We start from the raw sequence: 16,919 nt of genomic DNA, 5'->3' as shown, positions 1-16,919 counted from the left end.
GAATCTAAAGGTCTGAAGACCTTCTTCCTGAATGAGCTGAATGTTTTCATGTTAAAAAGACTAAAATAGTAAAAACTGCTAAAGTAGATGCAAAACCCATACAGGAAAATAAAAAAACAAACAAACAGGAAGACTATCATGTGAAAGCTGAGTCAGCATTCAAACTGTAATTTAATTACTTGTTTATTGAACTGCTGCAGCAGCTTCCTGCTAAATGCTGAGCAACACCAGATTAGGACTGAGATTAAAACAGTGCTTGTGATGACTTTCACCTCCAGGAAAAGTTCCAGTATTGATTTCTCAGAGGTATTGGCTCCAGAAGCTATTCAAGCCATCTGACTGAGTCATCTTTCTATTAAAGCATTTGGCTCAACAAAGCAATCTCCTCTTCCTGTGAGCTTCTGTTGGCGTGTGCAGTTTGACCACTAACTACCTCCGTTTCCCCACACGCCATGTGTTCACACAGCCTAAGCTCAGTGCACTTCTCTGTTTTTAGTATTGATGGTTATAAAAATGTGAGCCGTGTTTAAAAAATGCAGGAGTTGCTGTGGWTTATTTAGGGGRAAGAGTGAAGCATTTTTCACCTTTCTTTGTTTTTCTCTTTTCTCCCCAGGACCCTGCTGGCACTTGGCTGCCATGTTGCTCAGATTAATATTCATGCCGAAGATGATCTGAAGAAAATCAAATTGCCTAAAGAGTACTGCATCTTTCTATCAGTTCTGCATGGAAAACACTCACCCATAGCATGCCACTTCCTTTAAAATCAATGACCTCATTTCTACGTCTAATTCAAGGTGGTGTCTCTGCAGAATGTAGGGGGAGGTTCTTGGCTATGTGGGCGGAGTTTAGCAAAACTGTGATTGTTCCATTTGACTTGTGGGGAACATTTAATAGTAATGTTAAAATCTAGAGAACRTGTAAATCTTTTTTTACTTACAGTTTTGTGTGACTAGCACCGTCCTGTCTGGAGTTATGACTGAAATGAATATTCATGTTAAAATTATCTGTACTTTCTGGCCGTTTCAAGTGAGCTGAATTGTTACACATCCCTCCAGCTGACAACAGTCAGTTCATCCAACTGGACCTTATGGATTCTTCAAACCACATCTTTAACAAACTCCCTCGACTAAACAGACCCATCTTGTGTTTTCCAAACTCCGCCCACACACCAAGAACCTCCCATTTAGTGACTGCAGAGACACTCTTCTTGTTTAATTTGTGACAATATCCCAAATAACTTTGTGTTTTTCATCCTGTCCTGTTGGATTGTCTGCAGCTACTTGATGTCTAACGGATATAAGCCTGCGCCACTAGAACTCTCTGATGTGAAACTGACTGCGGGTCAAGAGGTTCTAGTTGATAAACTGGCTGAAAACGCTCACAACGTTTGGGCCAAAGACAGAATAAAACAAGGCTGGACCTATGGCATCCAGCAGGTAACAYCTTACTTTTATGTTGTGTTGAACAGTGTGTGAAAGCTGGATGCGTAGTTCCTAAATCAGATTGTTTTGTTGTGTTTGTGCCAGGATTTGAAGAGCAGACGTAATCCTCGCCTGGTGCCATATGCTTTATTGGACGAACGCACTAAGAAATCTAACAGAGACAGTCTGAGAGAAGCCATTAGGACCATCGTTGGATATGGATATGAAATCGATCCTCCGGACCAGGAGGGTATGTTTTGTTTCTTTATTTAAATATATAATGTCAATATTCAGACCTATATAGAAGCTGGTGTCTAAGAATGCTTTTTATCTGCAAATATGGCATCCAGGCAGTGATTTCTGAGTGTTTATTATTATCAGTGGCAGCATTAATTTTAGATTAGCTGCTCTGTTAGTTCTGACATCAAGGCCTGCTGGTTGTAATATCTGCAGAGAACTGAAGTATGCATGATGTTTGGTCTCTCCCTTCTTTTTGTTTTTGGCTCAAGTTGTGCATGCATTAGATGGTGAGAGCATCGAGACCATCCGCTTCTTCCGCGTGGAGCAAACGTACGCCGTGAAGACGGGGAAGTGGTATTTTGAGTTCGAGGTCATAACAGGAGGTGATATGAGGGTGGGCTGGGCCAGACCGGGATGCAGACCCGACGTGGAGCTGGGCGCAGATGACCAAGCCTATGTCTTTGATGGATTCAGGGTAAACTGCGTGTCGTGTCTTTCAAAGCTCTTATAAGCAACAAACTGGAGGCRCGGCCTTTCACCGTAACGTTTTCTTTTTTCTCAAGGGTCGGCGAATGCACGCCGGCAGCCGCTACTTCGGACAACCTTGGAAAAAGGGCGACGTCGTTGGTTGCATGATCAATATGGAGGATAAATCCATGATTTTCACCCTGAATGGAGAGCTCCTGATCACCAGCAAGGGTTCTGAGCTCTGCTTCGCCGACTTTGAGATAGAGGAYGGTGAGGCCTCAGACTCCTGTCAGACTAAATGAAACTGTGAATGCTCATTTAGATTTTAGCTTCTATTTACTATTTTAGCATTTAGACCAGGGGTTCTTAACCTTTTTGAAGTCGGGGCCCAATTTGTTGAACATAAAGTGGCACGAGGAAATATACGAGAAATTGTAGATTTTAACCACATTTTCTTTCTTTTAGAATATGTTTTGCTCATTTTAATTAGTTTCACTATTTTTATAGTTTTAGCAACTGCTCTGTTGATTTTAGCTGCAGTTTTACTAGTCTTAGCCTTTAGCAACTGTTTTAAATTGTAGCTTTTGGCTACAGTTTTGATGTTTTCTCTGATGTTCAGGATAATCACACAGTACTAAGTACAAGTTAAATTTTGAGTTCTGCAACATATTACAAGATATTTATGGCTGCCACGGCTGTCAGAGTTTGATGATTAGTTTAATTTGAAGGTAATTGAATTATTTTTTTTTCTTTGATTTGTACAGAGGTGTCTTCWGTGAAATACTAATACCATCCCCTCCTCCAGGTTTTATCCCTGTCTGCAGCCTGGGCATGTCCCAGATCGGCCACATGAACCTGGGCAAAGACGCGAGCACCTTTAAGTACTACACCATGTGTGGCCTCCAGGAGGGCTTTGAGCCTTTTGCCGTCAACATGAACCGAGAGATAACCATGTGGTTCAGCAAGCGCTTGCCCACGTTTTTCAACGTGCCTCAGGACCACGAACATATTGAGGTAGAGAAGTAGATTTGTTCTGTCCTGCCTGTTGATTTGTAATGAAGCGCAGCTGGTGTGTTAATGGAAACTGCAGCATTTTCAGTTCTTTTGAGAGTCTCTCTCTCTGCAGGTGACACGGATCGATGGAACAGTGGACAGCCCCCCCTGCCTTAAAGTCACTCATAAGACGTTTGGAACCCAGAACAGCAACAGTGACATGGTTTACTGCAGGCTGAGCATGCCTGTGGAGTTTTACTCTGCAGACAGGTTACTGGACGAGTCACTGAAACTCAGGTGAGCAACAACATTTGAACCGAAATGATCAACAACAGGAAGTTATTTCTAATTGTTTGTTTCTTTCCTGCAGCCATCCTCCTAAAGAAGATGGAAGCATCGACTATGGAAGCATCCACACTGTAAATAAACCTTACAATCCAGTCCTTATTCACAGCTCTTCTTTACCCAGCTAATGTATGTCTGTGTGTGTTTTTCTTCCTGCAGTACTACCACTCAGTGAGAGTGTTTGCTGGGCAGGACCCTGCCTCGGTGTGGGTGGGCTGGGTCACACCTGACTATCATTATTACAACAAGAACTTCGGTCTGAGCAAGACGCAAACTGTCACCGTCACCCTGGGAGACGAGAGGGGCCGGGTCCACGAGAGGCGAGTCGCTGGCTTTTCTTTTACATCCAGGGTTTTATGTGAGATCAGGGAGTCCAGTAACAGGGATCCTGCAGATCCTTAAAAAGTCTTAAAAGGCCTTGAATTCATCAATCCAAAAATAAGGCCTTAATTAGCCTTAAAATGTCTTAAGTCAATCTTCAGAAGTCTTAAGAATATTAACACATTGTAAGTAGGATGACTGTAATTCGTATCAAATATTAAAATAATTGGTAACATTTATTTATCTTTGAAATATTCAGATGTTCCCTTTTGACACCACTTCCTGTTATTTCACGTGCAAATATCTCAACAAATGTCCATCTGAGCAATGTGAAATTTGTTTTCTAAAATGTTAATAATGTTGTCTTTCAAAAATACATCCGTATTTCTTACAAAAATTTGATGTCACATACACTTCACTGTGGGTCATTAAGCTACAAATTTTGGGTCATTAGAGGATTTCCAGAAATTAAATTACATTTAAAACTGACTGCTAAGAATGTTTTTTTTTTTTTTGCTATATTTTACAAAATAGCAGTTAGATATGGATAAAAACAATTGGTCTATTAGCAATATTTGAATAATTCAACCAAAAAATACTTTGAATCACGAGTTTCTGCCAGTTTAAAAAAATTGTCACAATAAACATTTGTCTTTATTGTGAAATTGGTCTTAAATTTGATTTCACTTGGCATTAAAAAGTTTTAAATTTAACTTAAACTGTAGGAAACCTGAGTAATGAATACAGTGTTTTTACTGACTCACTTATTTTTGTTTTAAAACATCCTCTCTGTTTACRTTTAATTGTTCAGGTTTCTCACATCCAGAATGAGCTCGGAGGTTTTTGCAAATTTTAGTTTTTAGAGGGATGAAATTATGTAAAACTAGTTATCCCTGCAGCAATAAGGGAAATACTTTAAAGAAACAAAAAGCTGTTCAGTCAAACCTTTTCACAGGCAATATGTCTGCACACTCTCCATAAGCCTTTTTATACAAATCCAAGTTTAAATGCGCAAATACAACTTTACAGATTAGATTAGACAACACGGTTGTTTTCTTTTTGGGATTTTATTTTGAAATGAACAAACCAAAGAACGAACAAAATGATGACAAATAACGCATTGTTTAATTAATGTTCAGTTACAGACAAAAAGAGAAAAACAGGCTTAAATAACTGCTCCATATTGTAGAGTCTCAGCCATGTTTATCTCTTTCTTTATGTGCTAAAAGAAAAAAGGTCAAAGCAGCATCATTAGGCTGAGCAGCTGCTGCTGTTGCAGAACAACAACCAGCTCGATTAGTTTACTTGTATTTCTGAACTGTCTCTGGTTGCCTTGCTGCAGCGTTCAGAGGAGTAACTGCTACATGGTGTGTGCGGCCGACGCCGTCAGCCCCTCCTCCTCCAGCCACTCCAACTCCGACCTGGAAATCGGCTGTCTGATCGACCTGGGCACGGGCTTCGTCTCCTTCACCGCCAACGGCACCGAGCTGCCTACAGCATATCAGGCAAATACCAAGACTAGAGCTCTCTGTCGTCTATATGTTCTTTTAAACCAGAGCAAATATTTAGATTTTGGATCTTTTATTTTTATTTTTCAGGTGGAGCCGAACACCAAGCTCTTCCCTGCTGTTTTTGTCCGCCCCACCAGTTCAAACCTCTTCCAGTTTGAATTTGTCAAGATAAAGGTTTGCTTCTCKTATCATCTCTTTATTTTATTACATGTTTTGTTTTCCAGATGAAGAGTGCAAACATACAGAATTATATTGAGCAACTATGTTGGGCTTTGCTCAAGGACCAGATGTATTTCYGGTGCAGCTGTGTCAAAATAAGAGCGCGACGATGGTGATCAGTAGTCCACCTCTCATGGTAACTTCCTGGTCTTTTCCCAGGATGCCATGCCGCTGTCGTCGGCCATCTTCAGAAGTGAACAGAGGAACCCGGTGCCGCAGTGCCCGCCGAGACTAGACGTGCAGACCATCGTGGCCGTGCTCTGGAGTCGGATGCCCAACACCTTCCTGAACGTGGAGACGGCTCGGGTCAGCGAACGGCACGGCTGGGTGGTCCAGTGTCTAGAGCCCCTGCAGATGATGGCTGTACACATACCTGAAGAGAACAGGTAATGATTAAAATTTAAATGGGGTTTTGTCTACAAAGATGAACCCCTTTTGATGTTTTATTCATGAGCTAATCAAGTTGGCCGAGTCCTGCAACACTAGCTGTGTTTCCATTGCAAATGTGCACCAAACTTTGTCGATATTCTGTTAATGTCGAAAAAACACAGTTTCACAACTGCAGTGTTTCCATTAAGTAAGAAATGCTATTAAAGTCACGCGTGAATACGTTTGTTCTCACGATATATCATCCACGACACTTCCGCTCATCATCAGAGGAGACGTCGGCGTCTTTTATCGAGGCTTTCCAGAGACAAGTCCCTACTTGGGAGCGGCTACGTATGCTGTGTTTTTGGGAAATTGTAGTCGGTGAGTTTACTATTTTATACTACTTCTGTGATATTACTACTACTTCTRCTTCCTGTTATCTTCTTCKTCGTCGTCTTTTTCACCAGTAGAAACAGCTGGTTGTTGATCACGTGACTCCTGTGATGTGAAAAAAGTGTTTCCATTGTAGCTTTGTGAAAAACACCAATTTCAATACGGCCGAAAAACCACCTCATCCTAGCGCAAAAACATTTTGTCGAAAAACGTAAATTTTTTTTTTGAAATTGACGTGTTTCCGTTGAGCAAATTTATTTTTGAAATTCTAATTTTCGCATTTTCATGGTGAATGGAAACACAGCTACTGTGTTATCCTGGAACACTGAAGCTCAAAAAGGAAACAGCAGTGATTCGACTCCCCACCCTCATCCTGCCTTGCTCATCTCCTCCATGACACACAATCAGGAGAGAAATGTTCAGGCCTGGCTTTAAATGCTTGCCTCAGATGCTTTCAGGCGTGTTAGTGCAGGAAATTCAATCCCGGGTGAACTCCCCTCGCCCTTTTCTAGAGTCTATGGCTTGCTCGATTACAGCACCGTCTACCTTTAAAACCCCACATCCATTATAGTTTTCCTTTTACTGCATGAGTGCCAGYTGATGTTTTCTCCACCTTCCCATGACCTGAAAACTGCCATCCATCTGCAAACCAAGCCTTACAATCTTAGTAAATCCAGCCAAAAGCTCGTTTCAGACTGATACACAAGCAAGAAGTCTTTCCAGTTATGGTTGTCTTGATGCACTTAGCAGATTATTCCACTTAATTTGACAAGATTCAGACTGCAGTTTAATATTCTTAAACTTATTTTTAGATGGCTAATTTTTGGAGTGAGACCCTTTTATTAAAGAGAGAATAAAAAGTAGTTTTGCAGTGAGAGATAAGAGTAACAAAATCTGGTAGAGTACATCTAGGCATTTGGAAAATCACTCATTGTCTTGAGTTTTGTATTGTTTCCCTTTGAAACAGTAAATCAAACAGGAGCAATAGGATGGTATTAATATAATATAATTAATATACTCTATTTATGCTGTGTAATGTGAGTAATTTAACTCCAACTTTTTTTTGATGAGCTACTGCAGTAACTTCCAATATTTTCTTGTAGATGATTGAAGTGTTGTGTCACGGGGGTAATGTTATACACGTGAGATAAGATTTTTATGCTTTTTAAAGTGCATTATAAATATCTACAATATAATACAATACAATAATCTACAAAGAGCCCCCCAAAGGCTCCAAATTATTGGCTATTTTTACGGTGATTTTTCTCCTTTTTCAGCTCAYGTCTCGTTCTTTTCCCCATCGTTCCTTCAGGTGTTTGGACATCCTAGAGTTATCAGAGCACGAGGACCTGAAGAAGTTCCACTACCACACTCTGAAGTTGTACTGCGCCCTCTGTGCTCTGGGAAACAACCGTGTTGCCCACGCTCTGTGCAGTCATTTGGACCAGTCTCAGCTGCTCTACACCATTGACAACCAGTACCTGTCAGGCATGCTCAGACAGGGCTTCTATGATGTCCTCATCAGGTGGGTTCTCGTCTTTTGTTCTTTACCGACTAGCTGACGAGTCATTTTAATTGTAGAAAAACATGAATGGAATTGGGAAAGATGATGGATGTTGCCAATAAATGATGATAAATGATGAATAGAGTGAAAGTGAAAAACACAACAAGAATTAAACAGGAGATTAAATGGTGGGTGTTGTGTGTTGTCCAGGAACMCAGTTCAGTTCTTTACCACAATCATGTAACTACGTTACCTTCAGGTGTTATGAAAATGCTGTAAACAGCATCGCAGTYGTATCTAAAGGCCTTCAAACTGTCTCTTTAGAAACCTCCTACCATTTCTGACACTCCCACTTCAGCACATCTTCACAGAAATGCTTCATGCTGTTTACAACCCTTTATAGGAGTGTTGTATTTTGTTTTAAATATAAAAAAGAAGCATCATTTTATAATTTGTTTWGGAAAATACCAACTCAGGTTRCAGTTGAACCTTACCCAAATGATCCCACGCCGGAACCAGAAAGTACGTTTTCTGAAGAACCAGAGCGAGTACGGAGGCTCACTCTGGTTCTTCTGAAGCAGGTATGACGTGTTTCAGCTTTGTAATATATCTATAAAACATCGTCTCAAACATATATGTTAGTGTTTAGCTACTATATTATAAATAGATAGATCATTAAGAAGCTGTATTTTGCAATGAAATTATGAACATCCACTGTTTTTAAGATGCATTTTGCAACGAAATCATAGTGATTTGTAAAGAAATATTTCTCCTGCCACTTGTCTGGTGGAGCTGTGGGGGAGGGGTGCTCTGTGGGGCGGGAGGACGGCTACAGGGAGGAGCTTTGTATAAATAGGCGGTGCTTCGTACCAGCAAGGRTTTAGGCAGCTCCACCACAAGAGATTCAAGGATTCCTCACACATGCATGAAAGCAACACTGTTTTTGATGAGGAAATGAGATTATAAAATGGTTTAAAGCTCAAAAAGGTTGATTTTGCATAATACCCCCTCCCCCTCTTTAAATAAATATAAACGGTTTTATTTGTGAAGTTTAAGCCACAGTAGTGAAATAACCAAGAAGTCTTAATTGCTGAATCATACATATAAACGAGCATCCTGACTTCCCTCAGACATATTCTACTAATCTAAAGAAGAAGTTGTAGAAATCTTACAGCACATTTATTTGATTTAGTGAAAGGACTGATTGTTCTTCTGTCCAGCATCCATCTGGAAACAGCAAAGGAGGCACGCCTGATGATGAACAACGAGTTCATCATCCCTGTGACGGATGAGACTCGCTCCATCAAACTCTTCCCCGATGAGTCCAAGCGCCACTCGCTGCCCGGCGTGGGCCTGAGCACCTCGCTGACGCCCCGGGTCAACTTCTCCCCCGTCTGCATCATCAACACCAAACGCCAGCARTTCCTCTACAGCCCCCAGATCCCGCTGGGCGTCCTGAAGGAGAAGGCCATCAGCATGCTGACCGAAGCCGTGCAGGGAGGGGGCTCGCACATCCGGGACCCCGTGGGCGGGAGCCTGGAGTACCAGTTCGTCCCCATCCTGAAGCTCATCGCAACGCTGCTCATCATGGGGGTCCTGACCAGCGACGAGGTGAGGCTGATCCTCCTCCTGATCGAGCCCAACGTGTTCGGGGAGACCCGGGAGGGCGAGGAAGCCAAGGGGGACGAGGCGGCCGGGGAGAAGGAGGAGGTGAGCAAGAACGAGGAGAAGGCCGTGGAGGCGGGAGAGGAGGAGACCAAGGAGGGTAAACCACCTGCCAAAAGTCTGCTGGAGAAGTCTCTGCCCGAGTCCGTCAAACGCCAGGTGATGAAAGCAGCAGAATCATTTCAAAATAAAAATGATGAGTGACAATAAATCCATTAAAACTGAGTCTGAATGCTGACTCAGCATTTACAGCTTTTCATTTGACTTTTGGTTTTTGCTGCCCAACTACTTCACCTACTGTGTTCATCTTATCCGTTCATATCACAAAACGTTCAGCTCAGACAGGAGATGGAGGCGATGACTTCTAGGTTTTAGAATTTATCATTTTCCAAAGCKTCATTTACAAATATGTTCCTTTAAAAACATTGTTCTCTTTAAAATCTGCATTAGTGTACCAACTATTTGTCTTGTAATATTTAAAGTTTGTCGCTACAAGTCTAATTTTAGCCAACCTTTTGCTACTTTTAAATTTTAGCCAAACTTTTGCTACTTTTAGCTTTTAGCCAGCCCTTTGCTACTTTTAGCTTTTAGCCAGCCCTTTGCTACTTTTATCTTTTATCCATCCTTTTGCTACTTTTAGCTTTTAGCCAAAGCTTTGCTACCTTTAGCTTTTAGCCAACCTTTTGCTACTTTTAGCTTTTAGCCAACCTTTTGCTACTTTTATCTTTTATCCATCCTTTTGCTACTTTTAGCTTTTAGCCAGCCCTTTGCTGCTTTTAGCTTTTAGCCAAACTTTTGCTACTTTTAGCTTTTAGCCTGCCCTTTGCTACTTTTAGCTTTTAGCCAAACTTTTGCTACTTTTAGCTTTTAGCCAGCCTGTTGCTACTTTTAGCTTTTAGCCTGCCCTTTGCTACTTTTAGCTTTTAGCCAGCCTTTTGCTACTTTTAGCTTTTAGCCTGCCCTTTGCTACTTTTAGCTTTTAGCCAAACTTTTGCTACTTTTAGCTTTTAGCCAGCCTGTTGCTTCTTTTAAATTTTAGCCAGCCTTTTGCTACTTTTAGCCAAACTTTTGCTACTTTTAGTTTGTAGCCAAACTTTTGCTACTTTTAGCTTTTAGCCAGCCCTTTGCTACTTTTAGCTTTTAGCCAGCCTTTTCTACTTTTAGCTTTTAGCCAAACTTTTGCTACTTTTAGCTTTTAGCCATCCGTTAGCACCTTATAACAACTACACATTGTTGTTTTTTTACTTCATGAGGAAACTACTGCTCCTGCCTACATAATATTTTTGTTCTGTTCCAGATGTGCGAGCTGCTGCATTACTTCTGCGACTGTGAGCTGAAGCATCGCATCGAAGCCATCGTCTCCTTCTCCGACAGGTTYGTTTCCAAGCTGCAGTTTAACCAGAAGTTCCGCTACAACGAGCTGATGCTGGCGCTCAACATGTCTGCCGCCGTCACTGCCAAGAAGACYAAAGAGTTCCGCTCTCCGCCTCACGAGCAGGTACGGCCGTTCAGCAGCGCTGCTTTTGTTTTACGTCCTGATTGATGAATGAAAAGGCAGACGGGTCTTTGTTTGGGTTAAATCACAAACGACTTGAGAGAGAGAGCCTCAGACAACTCCTCCTGCAGGAGATCATAGAAATAATTCTGCTGAAAAGATGGATTTAAAARCTCCTCTGTTCTCCATCTTCTTTAGCTCATTCTTCATGTTTGTTTTGTTTTCCTGTGTTCCACTCTTCTATGTTTATCTGACCTTGTGGCTCGGTTCGTTTCCCATAGATCAATATTCTGCTGAACTTTGACGCGGGAGATGACTGTCCCTGTCCTGAGGAGGTCCAGGAGGAGCTCAAGTCCTTCCATGAAGAATTACGACTCCACTGTGGTAGAGTCCAGCTGCATGCTCAGCACATTTTTAGAAGGAAAAATAGTCTGTTTGTTTAACACCAGTTTATTTTGTTACATCATGTTTATTTTTGATTGTTTTGGACAAGTTGCCTTTTCTTAATTATATTTTAACAATAATGCACAGTCTAACCCTTCTTCAAGATTCAAGAGTWTTATTGTCATATGCCCAGCATACAAGCAGTTATACTGTGCAATGAAATTCTTACTTTGTAGTTACTCTATTTACTGACCGTCTGAGATATTATAAATAAAGTACAATAGAATACAAAAGTAGGGTGGACAGAATAATAGATATTTACAGTTTTTACATTATTTTTGGACATTAGCAGCTGATTTTTTAGTGCAAAAAGACACTGTATACAGAATTATAGACCAGTATTTATAGACCAGTGTTTGGACAGTAGCAGCTGATTTTTTTTGTGCTTCTTAGCACGTTTTATTCACATTAAACTGAGAGCAGTGTGTTTGCCCGTGCAGGAATCCCAGTGGAGGAGGAGGAGGAAGAGCAGGACACTTCAATAAAAGGCCGTCTCCTGTCTCTGCTCTACAAGATTAAAGGTCCACCTCAGAAGACCGAAGAGGAGCCCAAAGAGACAGAACAGGCTGCTCCAAGTAAGTGATGGGCTTTTCTGTGAACACTCACTCTTTTTTCACTCTGGACAGAAAAACAARATCCAAACAAAAGTCACAAATTGTGTTTTTTTTCCACTACACRAAACCGTACGGCTCCAGTTTTATCTGCTGCATTTGTCACTGCAGACAGTAAACGCTGGACGTGGACGGAATGAGCGGTTTGTCTTTGTGGCATGTGTGAAACAAGAAGAGCATCGAACCATTCGTCTTGCACAGTGTGTGGGATCCACATATTAGATTTATGTGATTTATGTCGGGAATTATGTGCCGCACTGCAAAAATACCTCATAAAACAAGGACCCCAAGTGGGAAAAAAAATAATAAAATAAATGCAAAGATTTCTTACAAACGTCACAAGACCTAAAGGGAGTTTTATTGGTTGTGATCCGAGGGCAAATCTTCAAAAGTTCAATGATTAAAGTAAAGAAAAATAATGAGGATTAGGTGGAAATAATCTATAATTGCCAAGAACAAGCGTCTRAAGTTATCAGCTTCTGTTTTAGGCTCAGTTTTATTCAAGATGCTCCTTATTTAAACACAGAAGAGGCGAGTAAATGGTTTCACACTACCAACGACTGACTTACAATCTGAAAAAGGTTGTAAATAAAAGCAGAATTTTATCCGTTCTGATTATCGCTGACATAAATGTGATATTATGTGTAAAAACCCTGCAAGTTTGGTGTGAAAATGTTAAATCTATTTGAATCTCTGAGTTGAATAAATATTGTAAAGTGACGTTTGAGTTTATTAAAACATCAAGGCAGGTTTTACATGATCAGATCCTGTTTTTACTGCAGATCTCAAATGCCTGAAGCCGTGCAGATTATTCATAGAAGTACAGTTTGGGTACATTGTGGTGTGTGAAAATGAATTATCTTTTCAAATGAACCACGTTTGTYATTAAACCTACCACACTAACATTATAAAACCTTAAAAGGTTTGTTAATCATAAATGTGCAGCGTTTCCCATCAGCTCAGGCTCTAGTGGTTCGTTTTGTTTTGCTGCTCTGTGCTSAAACTGTCTTTGTTTGATTCCAGTTAATAAAACACTGATGCTGAGTGTCTTTGAGACCATTTGCTATGAATCTTAATGCTTTACTCCCGTCTCCCAGGAAGGAGAGCATTAAGTTGTGTCATAAATGGACAGATAAAGCTGRTGACTTTAAGCATATTTAAATTTACTACTTTGTATTTTATTACTGGGTTTGAAAATCAAACTGTACTTTACAACTCAAAGGCATTTTTCCTTAGACTGACTGTTATATTCTTCATTAATCTGATAAAAACTCTTTGCAAGCATTTTTGAAAAGGAGAGTAAAGTTTACAGTTTTTTAAGACTCAGTAACGTATATGCATGGTTTRAATTATATATCCTGAAAAATCCACTTCTTAGCAGTTAAATACATTTTGTTGTGGACTTGGAGGCAGAAAATTACAATTTGGTGGTCTTCATTCTCCTCTGGTTCTGGGTCAGACTGGTTCCAACACGTCAGTCTGGTTGGACAAGTTTTCTCTTGTTCATATCTTTCAATTAAATTGTAAATAAAAAGTTTCTGCGCAGCTATATAACCATAAACCCCTCTCATATCTTATTAGAATGGACTGGTCTGGAAGCTGGAGGGGGCGGGTTTGAAGCGCCTCATTTGGATTTAAAGAGACAGCCTCAAAATTAATTATTCTGTGACACAGCTCAGAAAAGGGGCGGGGCTTGTGGAGTTACAATAAGGAGGAATTCAAACCAAAGCATTGCWGTTCCACTTTAAGGGCTGTGTGCCATAGAGACTCCAACTGAATGATTTAAATGTGAAAAAGAAGGGTTTAAAAGCATCTTATGTCTCCTTTAAACAGGTTAAAACATTTTTGACAGCAGTGTTTGGATGTGTCTGATGGTTATTTGCAGATTAGCTTGCGSCGTGTGGTTCGGGGAGTTTATGACCTCCTCCTGATCCTCAGCGTGAGATGACGCGGAGCAGATGTGAAGCCRGCAGATCTTCACCTTCATGGCAGCCGGCTCCTCGACTCTCGTTAGGATTCTGTTGGAACACGGGCCTTTGTTTGTGCTTTGCAACTCAAACAGTCAGAGTTCACCGAGGCCTCCGGTTTAACAGTGTTATCGCTCGGAGCGCTGCAGCATTTAGCTACGACTTTAAGTTTCTCTGTAGTGGTGCCTCGTTGTCTGTGAGATGAAACATTAATGAGACCTTTAGTCTGACTTTCAAAGGCAAACTGGATTTTACAGCTTATATCAAATCTGTTTTACTATTTAACAAGACGACCTGTGAGGAGTTATATTCAGTTTTGCTGTAAATGTGGATAAAATCCTTCAGCTGAATCCATTTTAAAAGGACGGGCATTCTTGAGGTGTCCAATAGTTCAAATCTTGGAAAGTGCTGCAAGTCCTGTCAAAGTTCCACTGTGACGTTGTGCTGTCTGTGTTTCGTCTTTAGCCAACCTGAAGGAGCTGATTTCTCAGACTATAACCAGCTGGGCTCAGGAGTCCCACATCCAGGACCCTGAGCTGGTCCGAGTGATGTTCAGCCTGCTCAGGAGGCAGTACGACGGCATCGGTGAACTGCTGCGGGCCATGAAGAAGTCCTACACCATCAGTGCTGCGTCCGTGCAGGATGCTATCAACCTGCTGGCCTCTCTGGGTCAAATCAGGTCTCTGCTCTCAGTACGGATGGGCAAAGAAGAGGAGAAGCTCATGATCGATGGACTCGGGTCAGAATGCAGTGACCGTCCTGTTTTGTTTTTAAGGAATTACAGACATATAAAACAGATGCTGTAGCAGACTGTGTAGCATGACTTCACGTTACCTTCATGTGTTTTTAGGGACATCATGAACAACAAAGTTTTTTACCAGCATCCCAATCTGATGAGAGTTCTGGGCATGCACGAGACCGTCATGGAGGTCATGGTCAATGTTCTGGGAGGAGACAAGTCCCAGGTACTGTGTAGACATTTTGCCTACAGTTTTGCTGATTTCAGCTCTTAAATGAGGTATGCTTATTTTAGTGTTTAGCTACAGTTTTTCTAGCTTTTTGCTACTGTTTGGCTTACTTTAGCATTTAACTATATTTTCTAATTTAAGCTTTGAACTATGGTTAGGTTAAATGTAGCTTTTGGCTACATTTCTGCTATCTTTTAGCTACAGGTTTCTTAACCTTTGGATGCGTGGATCAATACCTACACTCTTTCATACGTTGGGTCAAAAATGACCCCACTTCTGTATCTAACGGTTAATTTAAGGTTTTGGCTACAGTTTTGCTAATTTCGTCTGTTCGTTAAGGTGTGCTTATTTTATTGTTTAGCTAAAATCTTTCTAGCTTTTTTTTTAAATCATAGGTTTTTGCTCATTTTTGTTTTCAGCTACTGTTTGGCTCTCTTTAGCATTTAACTATTTTATGCTTTTAACAAGCTGTTAGCTAAAGGTTTTTTGTACATATTGATCATTTTATTGTTGAGCTGCAATGTTTTTAATTTTTTGTTTTCGCTACTKTTTTGCTAGTTTTATCTTAAAGCTATGATTTTGATAGTTTTATATTTTAGTTAGTATTTTGCTTGTTTTAGCTTTTAGGTACAGTGTTTCAAATGTAAACCTTTATCTATTATTTTGCATATGTTAGTTTTGAACCACTGTTTGGCTGATTTTTATCTTCTGGTCTGCTTTGTTTAACTTTATAATTGAGTTTTAGCTTCTTTAGGAACATTTATCGGTCATCTAACATGACGACATTTGTAATAATTTATTCAGAGATGCACCTAATTTCACACAGTTTTAGAACACAATCAAATATGTGCAAATCCTAAATAAGGACTAGTTAAAGCTTTTTAAAAGTTGCATAGTTTATTTTATTTTGCTAAAAGATGCATGAAGAAACAAACTCTAGTTCTGTTYTGGTTCTAATCTACAGTTTGTTCTGAACAGATGGATGGATAATCATTTGTTTTTTCTTCATATCAAGCTGTTTAGTTTATTGAACAGTCCAAATGAGTTGTTTTGTCATTTTAAAATATGAGAAAACACACACATGTGGAGTTTGCATATTGAACCATCTAGTTCACCTTTTTTATTATTGTTGGTTTAACAATGTTATATTTTACCCAGAATCAAAGCATGAAGCATTTAGTCTTTTTTAGTTTTTCCCTTCACTTAAACCCTAGCACCACTTTATAAAATGTTTAAATTGGTGATCACTGGTTCAGCTTTGGGTCTTGTGGCGTATGAAACATGAGCAAATAATAAAATATTATTTACAGTTGCTGCAAATTTTATTTTGAGACGTTAAGGTCGGCCAGGAGCAACAACCTAATCCCCTGCAGAGCCACACGGCTGACAGGGAGGGCGGCTGAGGCAGCAGAGGTGTTGATGGAGGCCTCTGAAGCTGCCTTGACACAAACTGGAAGAGCGGACAGCAGGGAGACTTTAGACCCTCAGGACGAGCACCGAGAGCTTCGTCACAGCTTCACATAAATTCCTGACTGCCACTCGATACGTGCTCTGCTCTGACCGAGGCCATATAAAGATTTGTCATATTTACTTTATGATTAATCTCTGATGACACCAGGAATATCACATGTTGAATTATGGGGTTTAAAGAAGGATTATCTCATCATTAATGGAACCACACAATCAAACTTAATGGTTGAAAGAAAAGGGATGACATCGCGAGGGCAAAAGATTTATAGTTGAGGGGAATTTATAAAGAGAGAGATCCTCTGTTTTTCAATCTTACGGTCACCAGAGGCTATTTTTTAACAGTGAAGTTGCTTTTTGGCTAAAAAACTGACAAAAATCCTAAAGTAGTGAACATTTGATATCACTGGAAAGTTTTCAGTTATCACAACATTCAGTTCATCCAGGGGATGGGTGTTTGTATTTTATCCTTTTTACAGTGTCTAACTATTCAAACTGGTGTTTATTTACCTTTAGTC

The 16,919-nt window shown here is 40.3% G+C and overlaps 1 protein-coding gene across 1 annotated transcript in view; it reads left to right on the top strand.

The window, feature by feature from the left end:
• Window positions 1-16,919, top strand: part of ryr3 (ryanodine receptor 3) — a gene marked incomplete at its 3' end in the record, with an annotated part of 107,898 nt that overhangs the window by 57,909 nt on the left and 33,070 nt on the right. Inside the window, 19 exon segments of the mRNA XM_014015437.1 lie at window positions 614-697; window positions 1,277-1,436; window positions 1,527-1,671; window positions 1,931-2,136; window positions 2,225-2,399; window positions 2,935-3,143; window positions 3,256-3,419; window positions 3,493-3,541; window positions 3,627-3,787; window positions 5,131-5,293; window positions 5,387-5,473; window positions 5,678-5,904; window positions 7,593-7,805; window positions 9,005-9,608; window positions 10,747-10,947; window positions 11,226-11,328; window positions 11,829-11,963; window positions 14,432-14,705; window positions 14,817-14,931. Of these exon segments, the coding sequence (XP_013870891.1) occupies window positions 614-697; window positions 1,277-1,436; window positions 1,527-1,671; window positions 1,931-2,136; window positions 2,225-2,399; window positions 2,935-3,143; window positions 3,256-3,419; window positions 3,493-3,541; window positions 3,627-3,787; window positions 5,131-5,293; window positions 5,387-5,473; window positions 5,678-5,904; window positions 7,593-7,805; window positions 9,005-9,608; window positions 10,747-10,947; window positions 11,226-11,328; window positions 11,829-11,963; window positions 14,432-14,705; window positions 14,817-14,931 (3,475 nt within the window).

Source organism: Austrofundulus limnaeus, unplaced genomic scaffold (genome assembly GCF_001266775.1).
Source record: "Austrofundulus limnaeus strain Quisiro unplaced genomic scaffold, Austrofundulus_limnaeus-1.0 Scaffold129, whole genome shotgun sequence".
Taxonomy (NCBI): domain Eukaryota; kingdom Metazoa; phylum Chordata; class Actinopteri; order Cyprinodontiformes; family Rivulidae; genus Austrofundulus; species Austrofundulus limnaeus.
The sequence above is the reverse complement of the archived record's forward strand: the minus strand, read 5'-3'. Positions and strand labels throughout refer to the sequence as shown.